An 18,963-nucleotide genomic window follows, 5' to 3' on the forward strand; every position below is an offset into this window, starting at 1 on the left:
TCCCATCATCTGAGGGCTTAGTCCTGCAAGACTACACCCACTTCAGAGGCCGATTACAAGTAGTAGGTTGTCACCTATACTTCTGACCAACCTGCAAAAATGGGGGTTCCTCAGCTCCTCCTTGGGATTGGTAATTGACTAAGACAGTTCACAGAACTCGGGAAGTCGAGGTGTGCGGGAATGGGGAGCTTCCATGCCTTCTCCAGGCACTCCACACTCTCGGCACCTCCCTGTGTTGAGCTCATTGTGTCTTCCTGTTGAGTTTTATGGTGCTTCTTCTCCAGTGTCCCTCCCACAGACAGCCCCTTGGAAGTTGGTGCGTGGGGCTGAAAGTTCCAACCCTCTGATCACTTGGTTTTTCTGGTGAAAAACCCCATTCTGAGTCCCCTAGATGGCCTCACCATAAGTCACCTCAAGTATGATCACAAAGGACTGGCTATGAATAACAAGAGACTCTTATCTTTCAAGAAATTCCGAGAGTTGTAGGTGCTTTCTGACATGAACGGGGACAAAATCTAAATATGTTTCCTATTATAACACAGAATTTTAAAAATAAGATCTGGTCAGAAATGCCTCTCTGTGTGTGAGGAAAAATGGCGTCTTCGTTTTCCATTTTAAAAAATAATGTTTAACTAAAATACATTTTAACTGATTGTTTTGCAAAGGGGCCCTCTCTGAGGAAGGGCTGCTGGTGTATTTGCGGGTGCTGCAGACCTTCCTCTCTCAGTTACCAGTCTCTCCTGCCAGCGCGAGCTGTCACGACTCAGCCAGTGACTCTGAGGAGGAGAGTGAAGAAGCCGACAAGCCCTCAAGCCCGGTAAGCCCCGTGCCCTGCATCTGGGGGGCTGCAATGCAGGCAGCCCCGTCGGATCTTCTAGCTTTCTGTCCACCCGTAGTTTCAGTCACACAAGTCAGACCCTCAAGCAGCCTTTGCAGAGAAGCCCCGTCAGCCCCACTACCACAGTTTCTAGTGATGGGAAAGTGTCTCCCGCCGCTTTGTTAGCACGTTCATGGAAGTGTAAATGGAGACACATAGCTTTGTGTTTGGTTTTTTAGGCAAAATAGGATCATACTGTATGTTAACTTAGTTATTAGGAAATATTTTCTGGAAGTGAAATTGTTGGGTCAAAAAGATCCTTTTTACCCTATCCTGTGAACACCGGGTAGTGTCTTCCATTAATTCCTGCTGATTTTATAGAGGATAAATGTTATTTACTTAAAAATTACTTTCAAGTTCTTATCTCTTTTCTTCCTTACTATTGAGTTTACAGTATATTTTCAGGGAATAAAAAACTTTAAAATTATATATACATGCATACATAATTTGTGTTTTACTTAAAGAATTTAACCGCCAATGACTTTTTTTGGTCTTAAGCAATTGAAATGGCTTGAGGTATGGCTATCATAAGTTGTTATTTTTTCATTAAGGAGTTTTATATTGATTACTACTAAGTATAATCACAGAATATACTTGAGAGGGTCTCAGGGCTTCCAGGTGAAGTAAATTTTTAGAATATTGTGAAGTGGGTGTGTCAGTGCAGTGCTGCACCTTCCTGGACAAAGAGCTTCACTAGTATCGAATGAAAGAGATCACAGCAATAAGAAAAGGATCGATAAGTCAGCTCAGGGCTTGATTTTTTTAAAAAATAAGAGAAGACAAAGAAAGGAACAGAAGATATTCACTGCCAGGGCTCATGGCTGAGGGGTGGGCTGATTACAAAGGAGCGAAGCCGTTTTTATAGTGGATAGTGGATGCTGGAACTGTTGCATCTGTCAAAACTGTACACCAAGTATTCATTTTTTTGTATGTTTATAAAAAAGAGTGGCTTCTGTAGATGGAATGTAGATAAATTTTTTGTTTTTGGAAGAAAGTTATTAAATAGTTACCTCCCATACAATTTGTGAAATTAAACCCTTATTTATATGCAGTGTATTTTGTATTCATGTGAAGATGAGGCTGTGGGCTTTCTCAGCGAGAGAGACGACAGGTTTTTCCTCGCTGTGGGTGTGCAAACACGATGAAAGCAGAACATGCGGACCCGTGAACCGGGAAATCACCTGCAGGCTCTCGCTCGTGCTCACACTTTGAACATTTAAGAAGTGGGATCAGTTTCTTGATTTTTAAAATTATTTACAACCATAGAAAATATTACTCTACTTTATATTCTTTTTTAATACATAAGGGTTTCAAGGTCTGTGTATTATTTAACTTTATACTTTAATTTTCCTTTTTTTGTTTATTCTCTTCATTCTTCCTTTGTCTTGGGTATTGTCCACATTTGGGCTGAGAACTAAAGACCCTATTTTGAGCCAGGCACTCATAGGTTTCACTGCAAGTCGTTCTTTCTTTGCCATGTCTCTTACCTGTATGTTTCTGTGTTGCCTTTTCTTTCCCCTGGCACTTAATTATATAAAACCTAATGTGATTGTATGAGATTTTTCCAAGGTCAAAGTTCACCCTTGATAAGCTCTTTTGCCTTTAGGTTTCTGTATAATCTGTGCACTTATAGCTTATGTACAATTTATTTTAAAATTGTACACTACAAAAATAGTAGTGCTAGGATTCCTTTCTCATTCTGACGTACTTTTGTTAGTCTTAATGTTAAAGATTCAGGTTTGACAGATGAATTTACGGCTTTTATCTATAAAGCAGTGTTGTGTTTGGTAAGTTATTATAAATGATATAAATTGTATTCATCCAAGTTTCCAGACAATACAGTCAGTAATACCCAATGTTATATATATTCACATTCATATATATATATATTCATATATACACATACATATGAAAAAAGTATATATCTTTGGTTACTGCCCCAAATGAGTAAATTGCATAGATTGGCTTGGGTTATATTCAGTGAATCAAATCTTCTGGAGAGATTAAGGTATAAAATAGATTTGTGTAGCCTTTGATTTTAAAAAATTCTTTAATAGGCTGGGAGCAGTGGCTCATACCTGTAATCTCAGCACTTGGGAAGGCTGAGGCAGCTGGATCATTTGAGGTTAGGAGTTCGAGACTAGCCTGACCAACATGGTGAAACCCTGTCTCTACTAAAAATACAAAAATTAGCTGGGTGTGGAGGCGGGCAAGTCCCAGCTACTTGGGAAGCTGAGGTGGGAGAATTGCTTGAACCTGGGAGGTGGAGGTTGCAGTGAGCCGAGATTGTGCCACTCAGTCCGGCCTGGGTGACACAGCAAGACTGTCTCAAAAAAAAAAAAAAAATTATTTAATACTCTCACTTATTTTGCTTAAACTGTGATCTCAAATTAAAATAAAAATGCCATTAGATGATAATAGTTTCACTATGTATGGTTGTCTTAGTACAACTTGATGTAAAAAAAAAAAAAGTAGGAAATGAAGTTTTTTTGAAATGTAAATACTGAAGCTACTGTTATATCATAGGCAAAAACCGGGTCTTCACAGTTTACTGTGTTAGGCAAAATGGATGCCTACTGTTGACTGGATCCCTAGAGGATTTCACACTAAGTGTACTGTGATGTAGATAATTTTGAGATGATGCCTAGCTTTCTTTGCCCGAAGAAAAATGTGATTTCGTATATGTTTGTAGTGTAGAGGACGTTCCAGTTGAGCACATTTATGGAGACTGGTTGTTCTGGTATGTTCTAGGAGGATGGCAGACTGTCAGTATCATACATAACAGAGGAGTGCCTGAAGAAGCTGGACACAAAGCAGCAGACCAACACCCTGCTCAACCTGGTGTGGAGGGACTCTGCGAGCGAGGAGGTCTTCACCACCATGGCCTCCGTCTGCCACACGCTGATGGTGCAGCACCGCATGATGGTACCCAAAGTCAGGCAAGTGTCCGTGGGCGTCTGTGCCAGGGGGTGCCAGCCAGAGAACATACCTTCCTCCCTGGGAATTGCTCTCCTGTTAAGTTTTGTCTGCTCTTTTCTGGTAGAGATTGATGTAGGATATTCTACTGTCCAAGCGTTTCATAAAAAATAATTTGTGTTTTTCTTTTCTAAACCAACAAATACTGAGGCCTTTTCCTGGCCTGTGAGGCTCTCAAGTACCCTATCTGTAATATTTTCTGTAGTACCTTACGAATGTGAGTTTATTCACCCATCTGAAAGGCTGGACTCATACCTGCATTAGTGAAACACTATGTTACATATCTTTTTAGGCTCTTTTCATAGTACTCGTGTTTTATGGGGTGTTTTTTTTTTTTTTTCTTCAGACAGCATCTCACTCTGTTGCCCAGAGTGCAGTGGTGTGATCATAGCTCACTGCAGCCTTCACTTCCTGGGCTCAAGCGATCCTTTCACCCCAACCTTCTGAGTAGCTGGGACCACAGGTGTGCACCACCACACCTGGCTAATTTTTTGTTTGTGTGTGTGTGTGTGTGTGTGTTTTTGAGACAGAGTCTTGCTGTCGCCCAGGCTGGAGTGCAGTGGCGCGATCTCAGCTCACTGTAGGCTCCGCCCCCCTGGGTTCACGCCATTCTCCTGCCTCAACCTCCTGAGTAGCTGGGACTACAGGTGCCCGCCACCTAGCCCGGCTAATTTTTTATATTTTTAGTAAAGACGGGGTTTCACCATGTTAGCCAGGATGGTCTTGATCTCCTGACCTTGTGATCCGCCTGCCTCGGCCTCCCAAAGTGCTGGGATTACAGACATGAGCCACCACACCCAGCCTTCATAGTACCCTTTTAATTAGATTGTCCTTGACAATTTATCCCTAAAAGTAAATTTTTGTTTTTCAGCCTTTGAAATAAACTTTTGGTTCAGACAAAACAAAACCTGCAAGTTAAAAATGTGGCCTGTTTGTGCTTAAATAATTGTGACAATAATCTTGAACTGTTCTTTCCCTCCAATTTGAGTGATATGTTAGTGGTTTCTTGAGAATTTAACAGAAAAGTATTCAATTGGATACAGAGTAAAATATATGTGGTAGTTCTGCTAGGACCCAAGGGACTGATGTTGCATAGGCAAAAGCTGTCAGTAAGTAAGCAGGTCTGACGTTAATTCACGTAACCCTACAGAATTCTCTTTGTTCTTATAAAATGCCATCCCATCATATGAAAAGAGTGATTTCTGTTGGCTAAGAAAGCGTTCTTTGAAATGAACTGTAAGTAAGGAACCCATCGGTTGAAATGGCCTTGTAAACACTAATGTGGCCAACTAATGAGGTGCTGTCTTCACTCACTGGTGTTTATTACCATCAGAGGAAGTAGATGTCAGTGAAACTGTGGCTCCTAGATTAGGTCATTAGCTCTTTGCCGGCTAATTGCATGAGAGCAGGATGTGAGATCTGAGGATCGTAGCAGCTGAACCAGGACACTTGCTTTTATTGTAGCACACAGCCCATTGCTGTGGATAGTAATTGCTGGATTTCAATGCATCACTGCCTTGGGCTGAGGTTTACTAGAGAACCGCTTCCAAAAGGTGTTTAATGGGTGAAGGAACTTTCTGTGTAGGCTTGATTTTATGAGTACAGCACCTATTTCCTCTAAGAAACTACTCTAGGAATTTTATTTATGGCTTAAACATATTAGGTTCTAGTATTTAGAAAGAGCAAGTAGGCTTACTTTAACTGTTACAGATTTTAACTGCTTTCAATTTTGATTTTTTTAAAAAAGTATTTGAAAGATGATTAGTATATTCCCAGGCTGATAACTCATTCACAGGCCCTCACTGATTAATATTAGTCCCTTTTATTTTCAGAGTTAGGATTTGCCATTTAATTTCTGTTTAACACTGATTGTCAGGGTGTACAAATGAATGTGGAGACCTTTGTACCCTGACATGGAAAGATTTCCAAGACAGATGCGTACATGAGAACCGGGAAGACACAGGACAGTATGTAGAAGAACCGGCTTTTCCTATAAGAAGGATGGAAAAAATAGGAATATATATTCATATTGCATAAAGAAACTTGGAAGCATATACAAGAAACTCATGAAAGTGAACACTCGTGTCTGAATATGCCGAGGAAGCTGGGGCTGGAGCAGAAGTGCTCTTCTGAATACACTATTTTTATATCACTTTTAAGTTTTGGATTAGGTGAATGACTTAATATTTTAAAATTGGTTAAGTAATAAATGAATTGCCAGCTCCTTTTTTGAGAGGAAATTTTAAATATATTACCATTGGACGTGGAAATTTGGATTTAACATTTTTAATATCCACTATTTTAAAATATGATTAAATATTCACTGGCTATATTTAAAGGGGGCAAAAAATAAAGGCTCTACTGCAGTATCAGACAACTAAAATAAGAAAGTGGGCTACCAAAGATAGCCTGTTAGAAAAGTGCTTGGCTTTCATCTGGCGTACGTGGGGTTTTTAGCGGGTACTGTTTCAGATTTTCATTGACTGCATTTGTGACCCTACTTAGATGCAGATGAGGCCTGCGGTGCCCACTCAGCCCCGCGGCATTCCTGGCCTTTGTGTGTATTTCACATTCCTCGTCCGTCCTTTTCCTGACTCTTTCACCGGCTTCTTTCATAGATACCATATTCATGTGATTTTTCCTTTACTTGGGCTTCTCAGTTTCCTTTGTGGGTTCTTTTTTCCCCTCTTTCTCACTCTTTCCTAAACTTCTTTTTGTATTCAGTTTTTTAGGGTTGTTAGTTTGTGACGGAGTCTTGCCTTGTCGCCCAGGCTGGAGTGCAGTGGTGTGAACTCGGCTCACTGCAACCTCCACCTCCAGGGTTCAAGCGATCCTCCTACTTCAGCCTCCTGAGTAGCTGAGATTACGGGCACCCAATACCATGCCCAGCTAATTTTTGTATTTTTAGTAGAGATGGGGTTTCACCATGTAGGCCAGGCTGGTCTCGAACTCCTGACCTCAGGTGATCTCCCGCCTCAGCTTTCCAAAGTGCTGGGATTACAGGCGTGAGCCACTGCACCCTGCTTAGTTTTTTAGTTCTTTATTTGGTCCTCTGGGTAATCTCTTTCATACAAGTGGCTTCAGCTACATTCTAGTGACTCTCACATTTGTGTCTTTAAGTAACTTTCTGGAGCTCCAGACACAAGTGTACCTGCTTAATAGGAGATGTCCCTGGGGACCTCTCCTCTGTCCCCTCCCAGGGTCTGAAGTTGAGTCCAGCATCTCTCCCTCTTAAGAGCCTCCTCTTTCTGTCCCTGTTTTGGTGAACAGGCCCGTCATCTACTTGGTTGTCTGTACCTGCAGCCTGAAACTGCAGTGTCCTGCATCATAGCCACCAGTGACGTGTGTTTTAAAGTAAATTAAATACAAGCACAGACTCAGGTCCTCGGCTACCAAAGCCACATTTCAAGTGCCCAGTAGCCACATGTGGCCAGGGGCTGCCTTATTGGACAGCACAGATTAGAACGCACCCACCCTCACGGAAGGTGCTGGTGGGCGGTGCTGCCCAGGGTTTTGGCTCAGTATTCCCACCATGGTGCTCGAGAGCTGTATTCTCTATGTCATGGTTTGCCAGCCTGACTTGTGGAAAATATAACCCTGATTATTGCATTCTCTTGAACAGTGTAGACTCCCTTTGCTTTTAGGAAAAAATTCACATTCCTTGGATTATTGATTTGTGCAGTATCCCCTTGTTATCAAGCATTTGTTTATCTCTCAACTTTATTTCTAGCACAAAATACTTTTTCTCCAACCATAAATGAGGCAAAAAGGCATATCTTGCATTTTCTTGATCCCATTGCGCTTTTTTATGCCTCCATGGTGTTTCGTGCCCCTTTCCTTTTGCGTATGCCAGTCTCTTCCAGTTAATGTCTGGGCTGGCATGTTCTCAGGGGCTTGGCTCTTTTACCCCATTGATGGATCTAAAAGTTTTGAAGCAGAATTTTGAAGATAGTGTTTTAGGGGTCGAAGAGGTTGATATTATAATTTGCCCGTAGTTTCATATAAATACGTAAATCATAAGACACCTAGTTTTATTTCAACATATGCTTGATTTTTCCACCACAAAGTAATACAGTGAGGCAGCTTAATTATGTCTTGTGTTATTAATCATTGTGATTTAGATAAACAGCGGTGTGCCTCGAAGCGCAGTGCTTCTTTTCTGTGCACGCGTGCGTGTGTGTGTGTGTGTGTAGTGTTTGTTGGTTTTGTCTTTATTTTTGTTTTTGTTTTCTGAAACAAAGTCTCACTTTGTCACCCAGGCTGGAGTGCCGTGGCGTGATCTCAGCTCACTGAAACCCCCGCCTCCCAGGCTCAGGTGATCCTCCTACCTCAGCACCCTTGAGTGGCTGGGACGATAGGCATGCCACCACACCTGGCTAATTTTTTGTAATTTTTGTAGAAACGGGGTTTTGCCATGTTGCCTAGGCTGGTCTCGAACACCTGGGCCCAAGTAATCTGCTTGTCTCAGCCCTCAGCCTCCCAGAGTGCTGGGATTGCAGGTGCAAGTCACTGCGCCCAGCCCCTCGTGTGTTTTCTAACCATTTCTTTGCCGTGTGTTTTCTAAGAACTGTGGTGTATGTGGTGGTGATGAATGCTCTTTAGCTCTGAGAGATTTATAGCTTCATATCTTCTACTTTAATAATTTGGGATAAAATGATTACACAGATGACTTCAAAGCAGAAAAATACAGATTTGTTTTTCATTGTATGTGTAGAATTAAATATATATATATATATATATATACCGTCCATGTGTTTGTAAACAAGTTTTTATAATATTTTGGAAAAAATATTGAGGATGTGCCTGGAGAGAGAAGTAAATTTTGCCTATAATTTCATAGCTGCTTTTATTATCAGTGATATTTTCATTATAATCAATAGAATTAATAAGCTATTGATTCATGTTAAAAATTGCATTCTCTTTCATGAAGTTCAAATAACATTGATGAGCTTTTAAACATTTCAGCACATAGTGATCTTAAAATTAAATGTATTTTGAAATCCTATATAGATTATAAACTAATTTCCACCAGCTGTTGTTAGACACATCAAATAAATAAAATAGACTTGCCTTCGTCAACTTCAGCAATATCATCCATAGTTCTGAATCTTCTAAGAATTCTTAGAACATTTGTGAATGATAATTGTTTCACGGGAAATATGAGTACACTTGGAAGAAGCATATTCCACCAAAGCGATTCTAAATCCCTACCACGTTTTTAAAGTTTTCTTTTAAGCTTGTTAAGAAATAGTAAGAGAAGGGGCTTCCTTTTCGATCCGCCATCTGCGGTGGAGCCGCCACCAAAATGCAGATTTCCATAAAAACCCTTACGGGGAAGACCATCACCCTCAAGGTTGAACCCTTGGATATGATAGAAAATGTAAAGGCCAAGATCCAGGATAAGGAAGGAATTCCTCCTGATCAGCAAAGACTGATCTTTGCTGGCAAGCAACTGGAAGATGGATGTACTGTCTGACTACAACATTCAAAAGGAGCTTACTCTTAATCTTGTGTTGAGACTTCGTGGTGGTGCTAAGAAAAGGAAGGAGTCTTACCCCACTCCCAAGAAGAATAAGCGCAAGAGAAAGAAGGGGAAGCTGGCTGTCCTGAAGTATTAGAAGGTGGATGAGAATGGCAAAATGAGCTGCCTTCGTCGAGAGTGCCCTTCTGATGAATGTGGTGCTGGAGTGTTTATGGCAAGTCACTTTGACAGACATTATTGTGGCAAATGTTGTCTGACTACTGCTTCAACAAACCAGAAGACAAGTAACTGCATATGAGTTAATAAAAGACATGAACTTTAAAAAAAAAAAAAAAGAAAGAAGGGATTATCAAAGAAGACATTTGAGGTAATGAATGCCACTTTCCCCCATTTTAATTTAAACTGTAGCATGAGGGAAAGTATGTTTTTTGAATCTGTAAATCTTTTAATTAAAGAAAATCAATTATCAGTAAGAAGGGGGCTGGCTGTTTAAATTGGTTATGGTTTTAGTACTGGAATGTTAACACATCTGAGTGTCTAAGGCTTATCTTCTATTCTTAGCTACTAGTTCGTGAAGAACAGTTTTTTAGCAGCTTGTCTCCAGATGAAATATACCTTAAAATTTTTATTAGTAAGGACATTTGGAATTTATTTTGAATCTTGCATTATCTGATGCAAATTATTATATATCTGTTTTATTGCTTTTTATGGCATTAGAAGTGTCCAGTAATATTTTTTTAAAAAGAAAAATTTCAGCAGAAGAACAAATTATTGCCTTTGTACTTGTGTGCTGTAAGAGTTAGACAGATCATTGGGTGTCTCGCTGTGTTTCTTTTACCTGTGGCACCTGGACTTAGAGGGGAATTCTCAGAGGATGCCATGCTGTGGTGGCCTTGACTCCTTGTGTGGGAGCCAGTGTCTTCCATTGTGTTCTCTTTCATAACTCAAGAGAGTCCCCATGGAAAACTGGCCTGAATTTATGACCTGGCTTACTGATTAACTCATAGGATTGTTACAGCTAAATAAAGCTTAATGAGTAATTTTTAATCTATCCCACTATGTGGGAGAAGAATATCACTTCTTTACATTTTAGAAGTAGAGCTCCAGACTAAATAACCTTCAGAAATTTGTCTTTTTTTTTTTTTGGTGAAAACATTCTTTATTATAAGCAGACATTTGAAACTTTTTGATTACATGCATCATGCAAAATGACTGACCTCACACATGGTTGTCTATTCATTGTGACATCTTTTTTGAGATGATTACAAATTTAAGATGACTGCAGTAGTAAAAATAATTCATGAAAATGACTCTCAATGAAGCAAAGCACTACATAGCACACATGAAATACTGTTCATCCCTCCTGGATGTTTAATTCTCTCCTAATGTAAATCTCTATTTTGGAAGACTATTATTTACAAAAATGGCAGTTGTTTTTGTATGTGCATCTATAGGCACTGAACTGATATAAACAAAATTTCAAATAATTTTACAAGGTTTGGTTGTTTTTTCCTGTTTTGTTAATCCAAAACAGGACAATGCACTTTGATTTACAATGTTCGGTTCTTTTAAGAAATCATTTGACCCATGAAAAAGTTGTTTTACCCCTGGTAATCTTTTTGAAATGGGGCTGGCTGTTACACATTATACAGGTTGTTTTCAGTTAAGTGAAAAGGAGTTGGGCTTCTCTTGAGAAGAATTCCTCTAAATTATGGCACTGAGAAAACTTCTCTGCAGTGGTGGGCTCGCCACTTTCATCCTGTGGTAGTTCTGGTAGCACTCCTGGTATGAAAACCCTAGCACAGGTAATTTCACCTCTTTGAAATAAGCAGTGATCCTGGAGAAAGGTGAATTCCAAATCTAGTAGCATATTCAGGTCATCTGGCAGAGAAGTAGGCATAAAAGACTTTTCTAGGTACTTAGAATGCTGCTGTAACAAATACCTAAAAATGGAAAAGTGGCTCTGGAATTAGGCAGTAGGTCGAGGCTGGAAGAATTCTGAGGCGCATGCCAGAAAGAAGCCAAATTGCCTTAAACAGACTGTTAGTAGAAATGTGGAATGTTAATGCTAAGGAGGCCTTGAAGGAAGAAAGGAGTATAGCAGAGAATACCTCGATTGCGGTAGAATATCTAAATCATCATGAATAGACTATTGGTAGAAAATGAGGAATATGTTATTGGAAAACTGGAGGAAAAGGGGTCCTTGTTACATAGTGGCAAAAAGCTAAGCTGAATTGTGTCCTGCAGTTATGTGTAAAGCAGAATTTTTAAGTGATGACTTCAATATTAGCTGAGGATATTTCCAAGCAAGCTGTGGAAGGTACAGCCTGCTGTCTTCTTGCTGATTATGGTAAAATGTGGAAGGAGGTAGATAAATTGAGGGAAGAACTGTTGAATATAAAGAAACTAGGACTTGATTTGGGAAATTCGTGGCCTATTCAAGGCAAAAGCCACTAAAACTAAGAGATTCACTGTCAGGACAGCCTTCTCTAGAGAAAGTGATGAAGGTATGGCTGTATAACCTTCTGCTAATACTTCAGAAACATCAAAAGGTCTGAGTATCAAGTCACACAAAAGGCTCTTTGAGGAGATTAAGGGTGTGAATCATAGATCCTCCCAGCTATTTCAGAAAAAGCCAAAATTAGAGACGGGATTTTCCAGGAAAGATATGTGAGGAGCCTCCTGTGTAAATGAGTGAATCCCCATGACATATGTAAGAGACCCACAAGTTTCTCGACAATGTTATAGCAGCAGAAACACCACTATTTTTAACAGAACGCTTTAGAGAATATAAAAGAAGAAACAAACTGATAAGCTGATACTCAGCTGCAAACATGTGCTGCCTTTTGTGAAAAAGTAAAGATGATTGAGACAGTCACAAGCCCAGAGAACTGAGCAGTGAGCTGAAGATTACTCCCAGGCCTTGAAACTGAAAGGAGGGTGCCTGGCTGGTTTTGTAAATTGATGGTGCTGATGGCTCCTTTTTTCATCCCAATTTCTGCTTTTTGAACAGGAATGTGTATAGCTGTTACTGTATGCCTGTCACACCATCATACATGGGAGCAGATAACTTGTTTTCTAGGTTCGCAAGTGCACAGATGGAGGAGAATTATGCCCCAGAAATCACACCCAGATCCTCTCCCAAATTTAGATGGCTTTAGTGTGAGATTTGAGACTTTTGAGTTGGTGAGACTCAGATAAGATTTTGGATATAGAGTTGATGCTGTAATAATAGGTTGTGACTTTTGAGCACCTATGAGTGACGTAAATTTATTTGTGATGGATCTGAATCTTTAACACAGGTGGAGTGGGGGCGGGGCGGGGGTTGCACTGTAGTAGGCAAGAAGAAGAATGTTCCATGTAAAATGTTAATGTCCTAATCTCCAAACCTGTATGTAACCTTAAATGGTAAAACAGATTTTGCAGATGTAATTAAGGTTACTATGGATTTCAAGACGAGGCGATAAGCCCAGATTATGCAATGGGACTAATTTAATCATGAGTCCTGCAGAGAACCTCTCCAGGCTGGTGTCAGAGAGATGTGGTAACAGAAGGGTCATAGAGATGAAACAGTGCTGGTTTTTAAGATAGAAGAAGGCCACAAGCCAAGGAATGCGGATGTTCTCTAGAAGGTGGAATGACAAGGAAATAAATAATTCTCCTGTGCAACGCTGCCAACAAACTGATGTTAAAAGCACCGCGAAACCCGTTTGGACTCCTAACCTATAGAATTGTTAAGATAATAAATTTGTGCTATTTTAAGCCACATTTTGTAACTTGTTATGGTGGCAATGGGAAACTAACCAGAAGTGATAACTAAGGATGAAATGGTGTCTGGGAAGAAGGGAAACCTTCTGACTTCAGAAATACAAACATTTATGCTGGTAATTCTTTAGATCTAGTCTGTCCGACAGAATATACATTCCTGTATTTCTACACTAGTCTTGTTCTGGAGAAGACATTCTAGGTTGAGCACATAGAAGAGTGTTTAGTGTATATAGTGAGTTTCCTAGAAAAATGTGTTGAATGAATAAATGAATGTGATCAAGGCAAGCTCTGGGAGGAACTGTAATTACTTGATTTAAAAATGCTGTTGCTGTTTATCATATCTTCTTAAGAATTGCTGACCTTTAGGCCAGGTGCAGTGGCTCACGCCTATAATCCCAACACTTTGGGAGTCTGAGGTGGGTGGATCACCTGAGGTCGGGAGTTTGAGACCAGCCTGACCAACAAGGAGAAACCCCGTCTCTACTAAAAATACAAAAATGAGCTGGGCATGGTGGTGCATGCCTGTAATCCCAGCTACTCGGGAGGCTGAGGCAGGAGAATCTCTTGAACCTGGGAGGTGGAGGTTGTGGTGAGCGGAGATAGCGCCATTGCACTCCAGCCTGGGCAACAAGAACAAAACTCCATCTCAAAAAAAAGAATTGCTGAACTTTATGTGTTTCTGTTTAAGTTCACAGCAATCATAATTCTGCAAAATACAAGGCAAAACTGTCGTTTCTGATACTAGCAATATATCTAAATCAGTAAGTAAAAAGGATGTGTAAAATCTTAATAGGAGAAATAATTATTGTATGATCAAACAATTTCAAAATCAAACTAGACACTTTTCAGTATTTACTACAGACAAATTTTCAACTTATTTGATCAAAAGATTTCTTAATGGCTGTTGGTCAATGCTGCATCAAGAAACTTTAGTGCAAATTTTACCAAATGCATTTATCAAAAAGGGGTTTTCATTTTTTTCTGCAAACAAAACATTAACACTAAGTATGTAACAAACTGATTTGCCTACAAATCCAAAAACTATCAACATAAGCCAGTCCTTCAACTAAAAACTCAAACATACTTATCTCAAGGTTTATTCCTAATCCAAATTTGTCTATATTCAGGTTGGAAGACAGAATAACAATAAAACCAAAATTTATCGGTAAAAATAATAAAAATAATTTGGTTTTTTTTTTTTAATGCTGGAGGTATTGTCCTTATTAATACGGCACATCATCTGTTCCCACATGGTACTGCATGGATAGGAACAATATTATTTTAGTTGATGGAGTAACACAGTGTTAAGAATATCTGCTTCTAGCAGTGTCAGGCTTTCATCTGTTAGCTCTTTATTCGGAAATGAAGTCACAAGAATAAAGTCAAGAGCTGCAAATTCAGGACAAGACTGTACAATAAAGTTCCGGACATCCAGGATCCTGTGTGTACTATTGAATCTTTGTATCAAACGACTCCCATCTGCTAACCTGATTTGAATTTTTGTTGTTGGCACTGAATCATCAATAAGAACAACCGCGTTAAGTATTGATTTATCCTCCTCTTCTGGAGAGGAAGGTGCACTGACTATTTCAGGTGTAAGCCTTCCAAGTTTTTGCCCTTCTCCACTAAAAGCCTTGAACCTCAATCTAGGTTTTATGTATTCTTGATCCTGATGGTTCTCCATATCCCAATTCACTTGGCCACCATGAACAAGGCACTGAAGCTCCAGGGGGATCTCTCCTCTCTTAAACTCCAGAAATTGAGCATTTGTTGGTTCATTGTAAGGTCTCAATTCTCCATCATCTAAACTGAAACCATTGCTCCACAGTTTAAGCAAAATCTGAACATCTTGCAGCTGATTTTCTCCATGCATATATTCAGACCGCTTACAAAAGGAATTACCCAATCTGTATCCTCCACCTGTAAATGACGTTGAGGTGGTGTCCGTGGGCTCTTGAAGACTGCAGCTTTAGGTCTATCAGACTTGGAAGGTTTGCGCTTCACTTCATCTTCATACAGTTCTTCCAAGGCCAGTTTATTTCTTGATATGTCATCCCTTTGGCTGTTTTCAAGTTTCTTTGCAGGTTCTTCACATTAATATTAAGTTCTGCAAATCCTGTGCGCTCGGAGGCCACAGCCTGGAAGATCTCCTCTCCTGCTCACCGAGCTCAGGGCCGCCGCCCTCCGCCATCTTCCGCTGGCTGTATTTGTCTTTTTTTTTTTTTATTTTTTTCGAGAGGGAGTCTTGTTCTGTCACCCAGGCTGAAGTGCAGTGGCGCCATCTCGGCTCACTGCAACCTCCACCTCCAAGGTTCAAGCGATTCTCCTGCCTTAGCCTCCTGAGCAGCTGGGATTACAGGCATGCGCCACCACTCCTAGCAAATTTTTGTATTTTTAGTAGAGACGGGGTTTCACCATGTTGACCAGGCTGGTCTCGAACCCCTGACCTCAGGTGATTACCCACCTTGGCCTCCCAAAGTGCTAGGATTACAGGCGTGAGCACCTGGCCCAGAAATTTATTTTTAAAAGTTTAATAGTTTGTTTTATTATTGCTTATTGAGTGATTTAGTAAATATTCTGTCAGGGTTAGCTTGAAATACAAATTTTAAAATGTGTATTTTAAATGTGTATTTCTGAAAATGGTATTTCAGAAATATGTATACATTCACATGGAAAGATGTTAATTATAATCTTAGTGACAAACTCTTAGAACCTGTAGGAAGAACTCATTTTTGTTTCTATGTGTACACACAAGGGTCTGGATGGATTTATAGCAGGGTATTAACTGATGATTTCTGGGTAGATAAGATGCCATGTGGCTAACATTCTTTTGCCTTGTTTTGTTTTAATAACATTTTTTAAAAACTCATTTTCTCAACTGAAGAGAAAATAAGCAAATACTACCTTCTCAAATTATTTTGAAAGTTCGTATTTTTCATAGCTTTTTTCTTACTCTTTTTTCTGTATGACTGTTGCATATTCTTAGCAAGTAAAACTCCACAAAGGCAAGAAAAAACGTTAACACTCTTATCAGGCATATGGTAAGGATTTTAAATATCTCAGAGATAGGGTATCTATTATCATTTTCTAATACAGCTTCCCTTTTCAACAGTATAGTCTTTTTCAGAGTGAATTTTTTTATTTTTATTTTATTTTATTTTATTTTTGAGTCTGAGTCTTGCTCTGTCACCCAGGCTGGAGTGCAATGGTGTGATCTCGGCTCACTGCAACCTCAGCCTCTCAGGTTCAGGCAATTCTCCTGCCTCAGCCTCCTGAATAGCTGGGATTACAGGCGCCTGCCACCACGCCCAGCTAATTTTTCTATTTTTAGTAGAGATGGGGTTTCACCATGTTGGCCGGTCTGGTCTCGAACTACTGACCTCAAGTGATCCACCCGCCTCAGCCTCCCAAAGTGCTGGGATTACAGGCGTGATCCACCAGGTCCGGCCATATTTCAGAGTGAATTTTAAGTGGAAATTTGCTCGAACATTAATGACAGACAGCATACTTAGTTACATGTCTTAATTGGTCTCCTTTAACTTGTATTATTACCATTTTTTCGTTTTTCCAATAATATTAAATATTTATTATTAAGTAATATTTTCCAATAATATTAAATAATATTTGTTGGAGACTCCATTTGAGATTCTACTCTTGCTGGAATGAATGCAGTGTGTCCCCACTTTGTCATGGCGTGTGACTGATAAACATCATGCATGTTTTCATAAAATCATAATACTTCTGAGCTGGAAGGACCTTAGAACAGATGTATCACTGCCCCTTCATTTTCTTATGCAAACATTGCTTTTAGCCTACATGATATTGGAAAGATGGCTGGGCTGAATGATGTAATAGACTCTTTCTAGCTTAAGGTTTCCTGATTCTAGGAAATTTCACATGCTCTTTCATGCTTTTACTGTTTTTTCAGTGATGTACCTTTAGTGCCATCTGGATATCTCAAAATGCATTACATTAAAATAAGAATGGAGTTTAGTTGTTGTTTATTTTTAATCAGTACTTCATGATTCCTATGGTGTACTCAGAAAGTGCCGATACGGAACAATGCATTTGATGTTTTGGATTGAGTGCAGGAAATTACTCGACCAATCAAATATGAGATTTTTTTATTGGATTTTGAAAGACCTCATCTCTTAAAAAAATATTTATGCTAGCTGATTACACAATTGTGGCTAGAATGTTTATCCTGTCACAAACATGCAGTATACAACATAGAGCTAATTTAAATGCTCACGCATTCTTCACAAAGTTCATCTTTTTAAAATCTAATATTATAGAGGAAAAGTTTTTAATTTTTATTTATTTTTATTGTTTTGAGATAGGATCTCACTTTGTCACACAGGCTGGAGTGTAGTGGTGCAATCTTGGCTCACTGCAGCCTCGAACTCCTGGGCTCTATCGATTCTCCTACCTCAACCTCATGAGTAGCTGGGACTACAGCCACCACACCCAACTTTTCATAGAGATGAGGTCTCACCACATTGCCCAGGCTGGTCTCAAACTCCTAGGCTGAAGCAATCTGCCTCCTTTGGCCTCCCAAAGTGCTGGGATTACAGGCATGAGCCACCGTGCCTGGCCTAAAAATCTTTAAGATACATTTATTTAGATTTATTTTTGAGATGTTAACAACACATTTTTTGTATTTCAAGAAAAGTGACTTGAGTCCGTCACTAAATATTTTACAAATTTTAAACGTGTTAAGTAGGCCAGGTGCAGTGGCACACACCTGTAATCCCAGCACTTTGGGATGCTGAGGCGGGTGGATCACTTGAGGTCAGGAGTTCAAGACCAGCCTGGCCAACGTTGTGAAACCTCATCTCTACTAAAAATACAAAAATTAGCCAGGCGTGGTGGCGGGCACCTGTAATCCCAGCTACTCAGGATGCTGAGGCAGGAGAACCCCTTGAACCCAGGAGGTGGAGGTTGCAGTGAGCCGAGATCGTGGCACTGCACTCCAGCCTGGGCAACAGAGCAAGACCCTGTCTCAAAAAAAATAAAAAGAAAAGTATAAGCAGTAATAACAAGAGTAATTATAATATTGTGATATATTAATACGATATGTAGCAGAGGGGGAGCAGGTTCAACTTGTGCATGAAAACAGCTTATATCTTTATCTTTTGGGGTAGGTCTCACAGCCACAGGGGAGGGGAGGGCGGGCTTTCCTAGCTTGGTAACAGCGCAGATTTACACCTTTGGGAGCCGTGTCTCGGTGTCTCATCAAATGGCTGGTTGTCTGAGGCAGCTTTTTGTGGTATTAGTACAGAGATTTGCTAAATTGTACGTTGATCTTCAGTGTATCGCTTTTTTTTTTTTTTTTAAGAAACGTTTTGAATAAGTAATTGCTTTACTGTTCTGTGTTTTTCTCCTATTCCTTTTTAGGCTTCTCTACAGTTTAGCCTTTAATGCCAGGTTTCTGAGACATCTTTGGTTTCTAATATCTTCCATGTCAACACGGATGATCACAGGGTATGTATTATACAGACTTATAAATTGAGCTCAAGGGCACAGGAAGTGGCAGCCTAATCAAAAATGTTGCCAGAACCTGTTTTTAAGTCCTGCTTATACTGGGCTTATTTCATATTAGAAGGTAAGTTCCAGATGGTCTCAGTTGCACAAAAAGAAAAATCAGTGTCTAATCTTAACAGTTACTTATCTGTATATATTATAGAGAGTATGGTTTTATCTGAAGGTAAGTTTCCTTTAAATATCCTAGCCATGTTTTTAAAAAAGCAGACATTTGGAAATTGCTTTGCTCCATATGACTTTACTCTTCTTTTCACAGTGAAAATACAGATTTGAAGTAAATTAAAGACTGCTGCAAACATTAGAACAGTGTAGAAGT

At 39.7% G+C, this 18,963-nt stretch overlaps 1 protein-coding gene and 2 pseudogenes across 1 annotated transcript in view; 2 read left to right on the forward strand and 1 right to left on the reverse strand.

Moving 5' to 3' along the window:
- The window catches only part of UBE3C (ubiquitin protein ligase E3C), a 131,628-nt gene that overhangs the window by 44,867 nt on the left and 67,798 nt on the right, over positions 1–18,963 (forward strand). The window contains exons 9-11 of the mRNA XM_034965364.3: positions 666–817; positions 3,629–3,816; positions 18,501–18,587. Of these exons, the coding sequence (XP_034821255.1) occupies positions 666–817; positions 3,629–3,816; positions 18,501–18,587 (427 nt within the window). The remainder of the gene's footprint in view (positions 1–665; positions 818–3,628; positions 3,817–18,500; positions 18,588–18,963) is intronic.
- LOC103785703 (UBX domain-containing protein 2B-like) lies at positions 9,118–16,714 on the reverse strand (annotated as a pseudogene).
- LOC117981166 (ubiquitin-ribosomal protein eS31 fusion protein-like) lies at positions 9,159–14,706 on the forward strand (annotated as a pseudogene).

This window comes from Pan paniscus, chromosome 6 (assembly GCF_029289425.2).
Source record: "Pan paniscus chromosome 6, NHGRI_mPanPan1-v2.0_pri, whole genome shotgun sequence".
In the NCBI taxonomy this organism is placed as follows: Eukaryota; Metazoa; Chordata; class Mammalia; order Primates; family Hominidae; genus Pan; species Pan paniscus.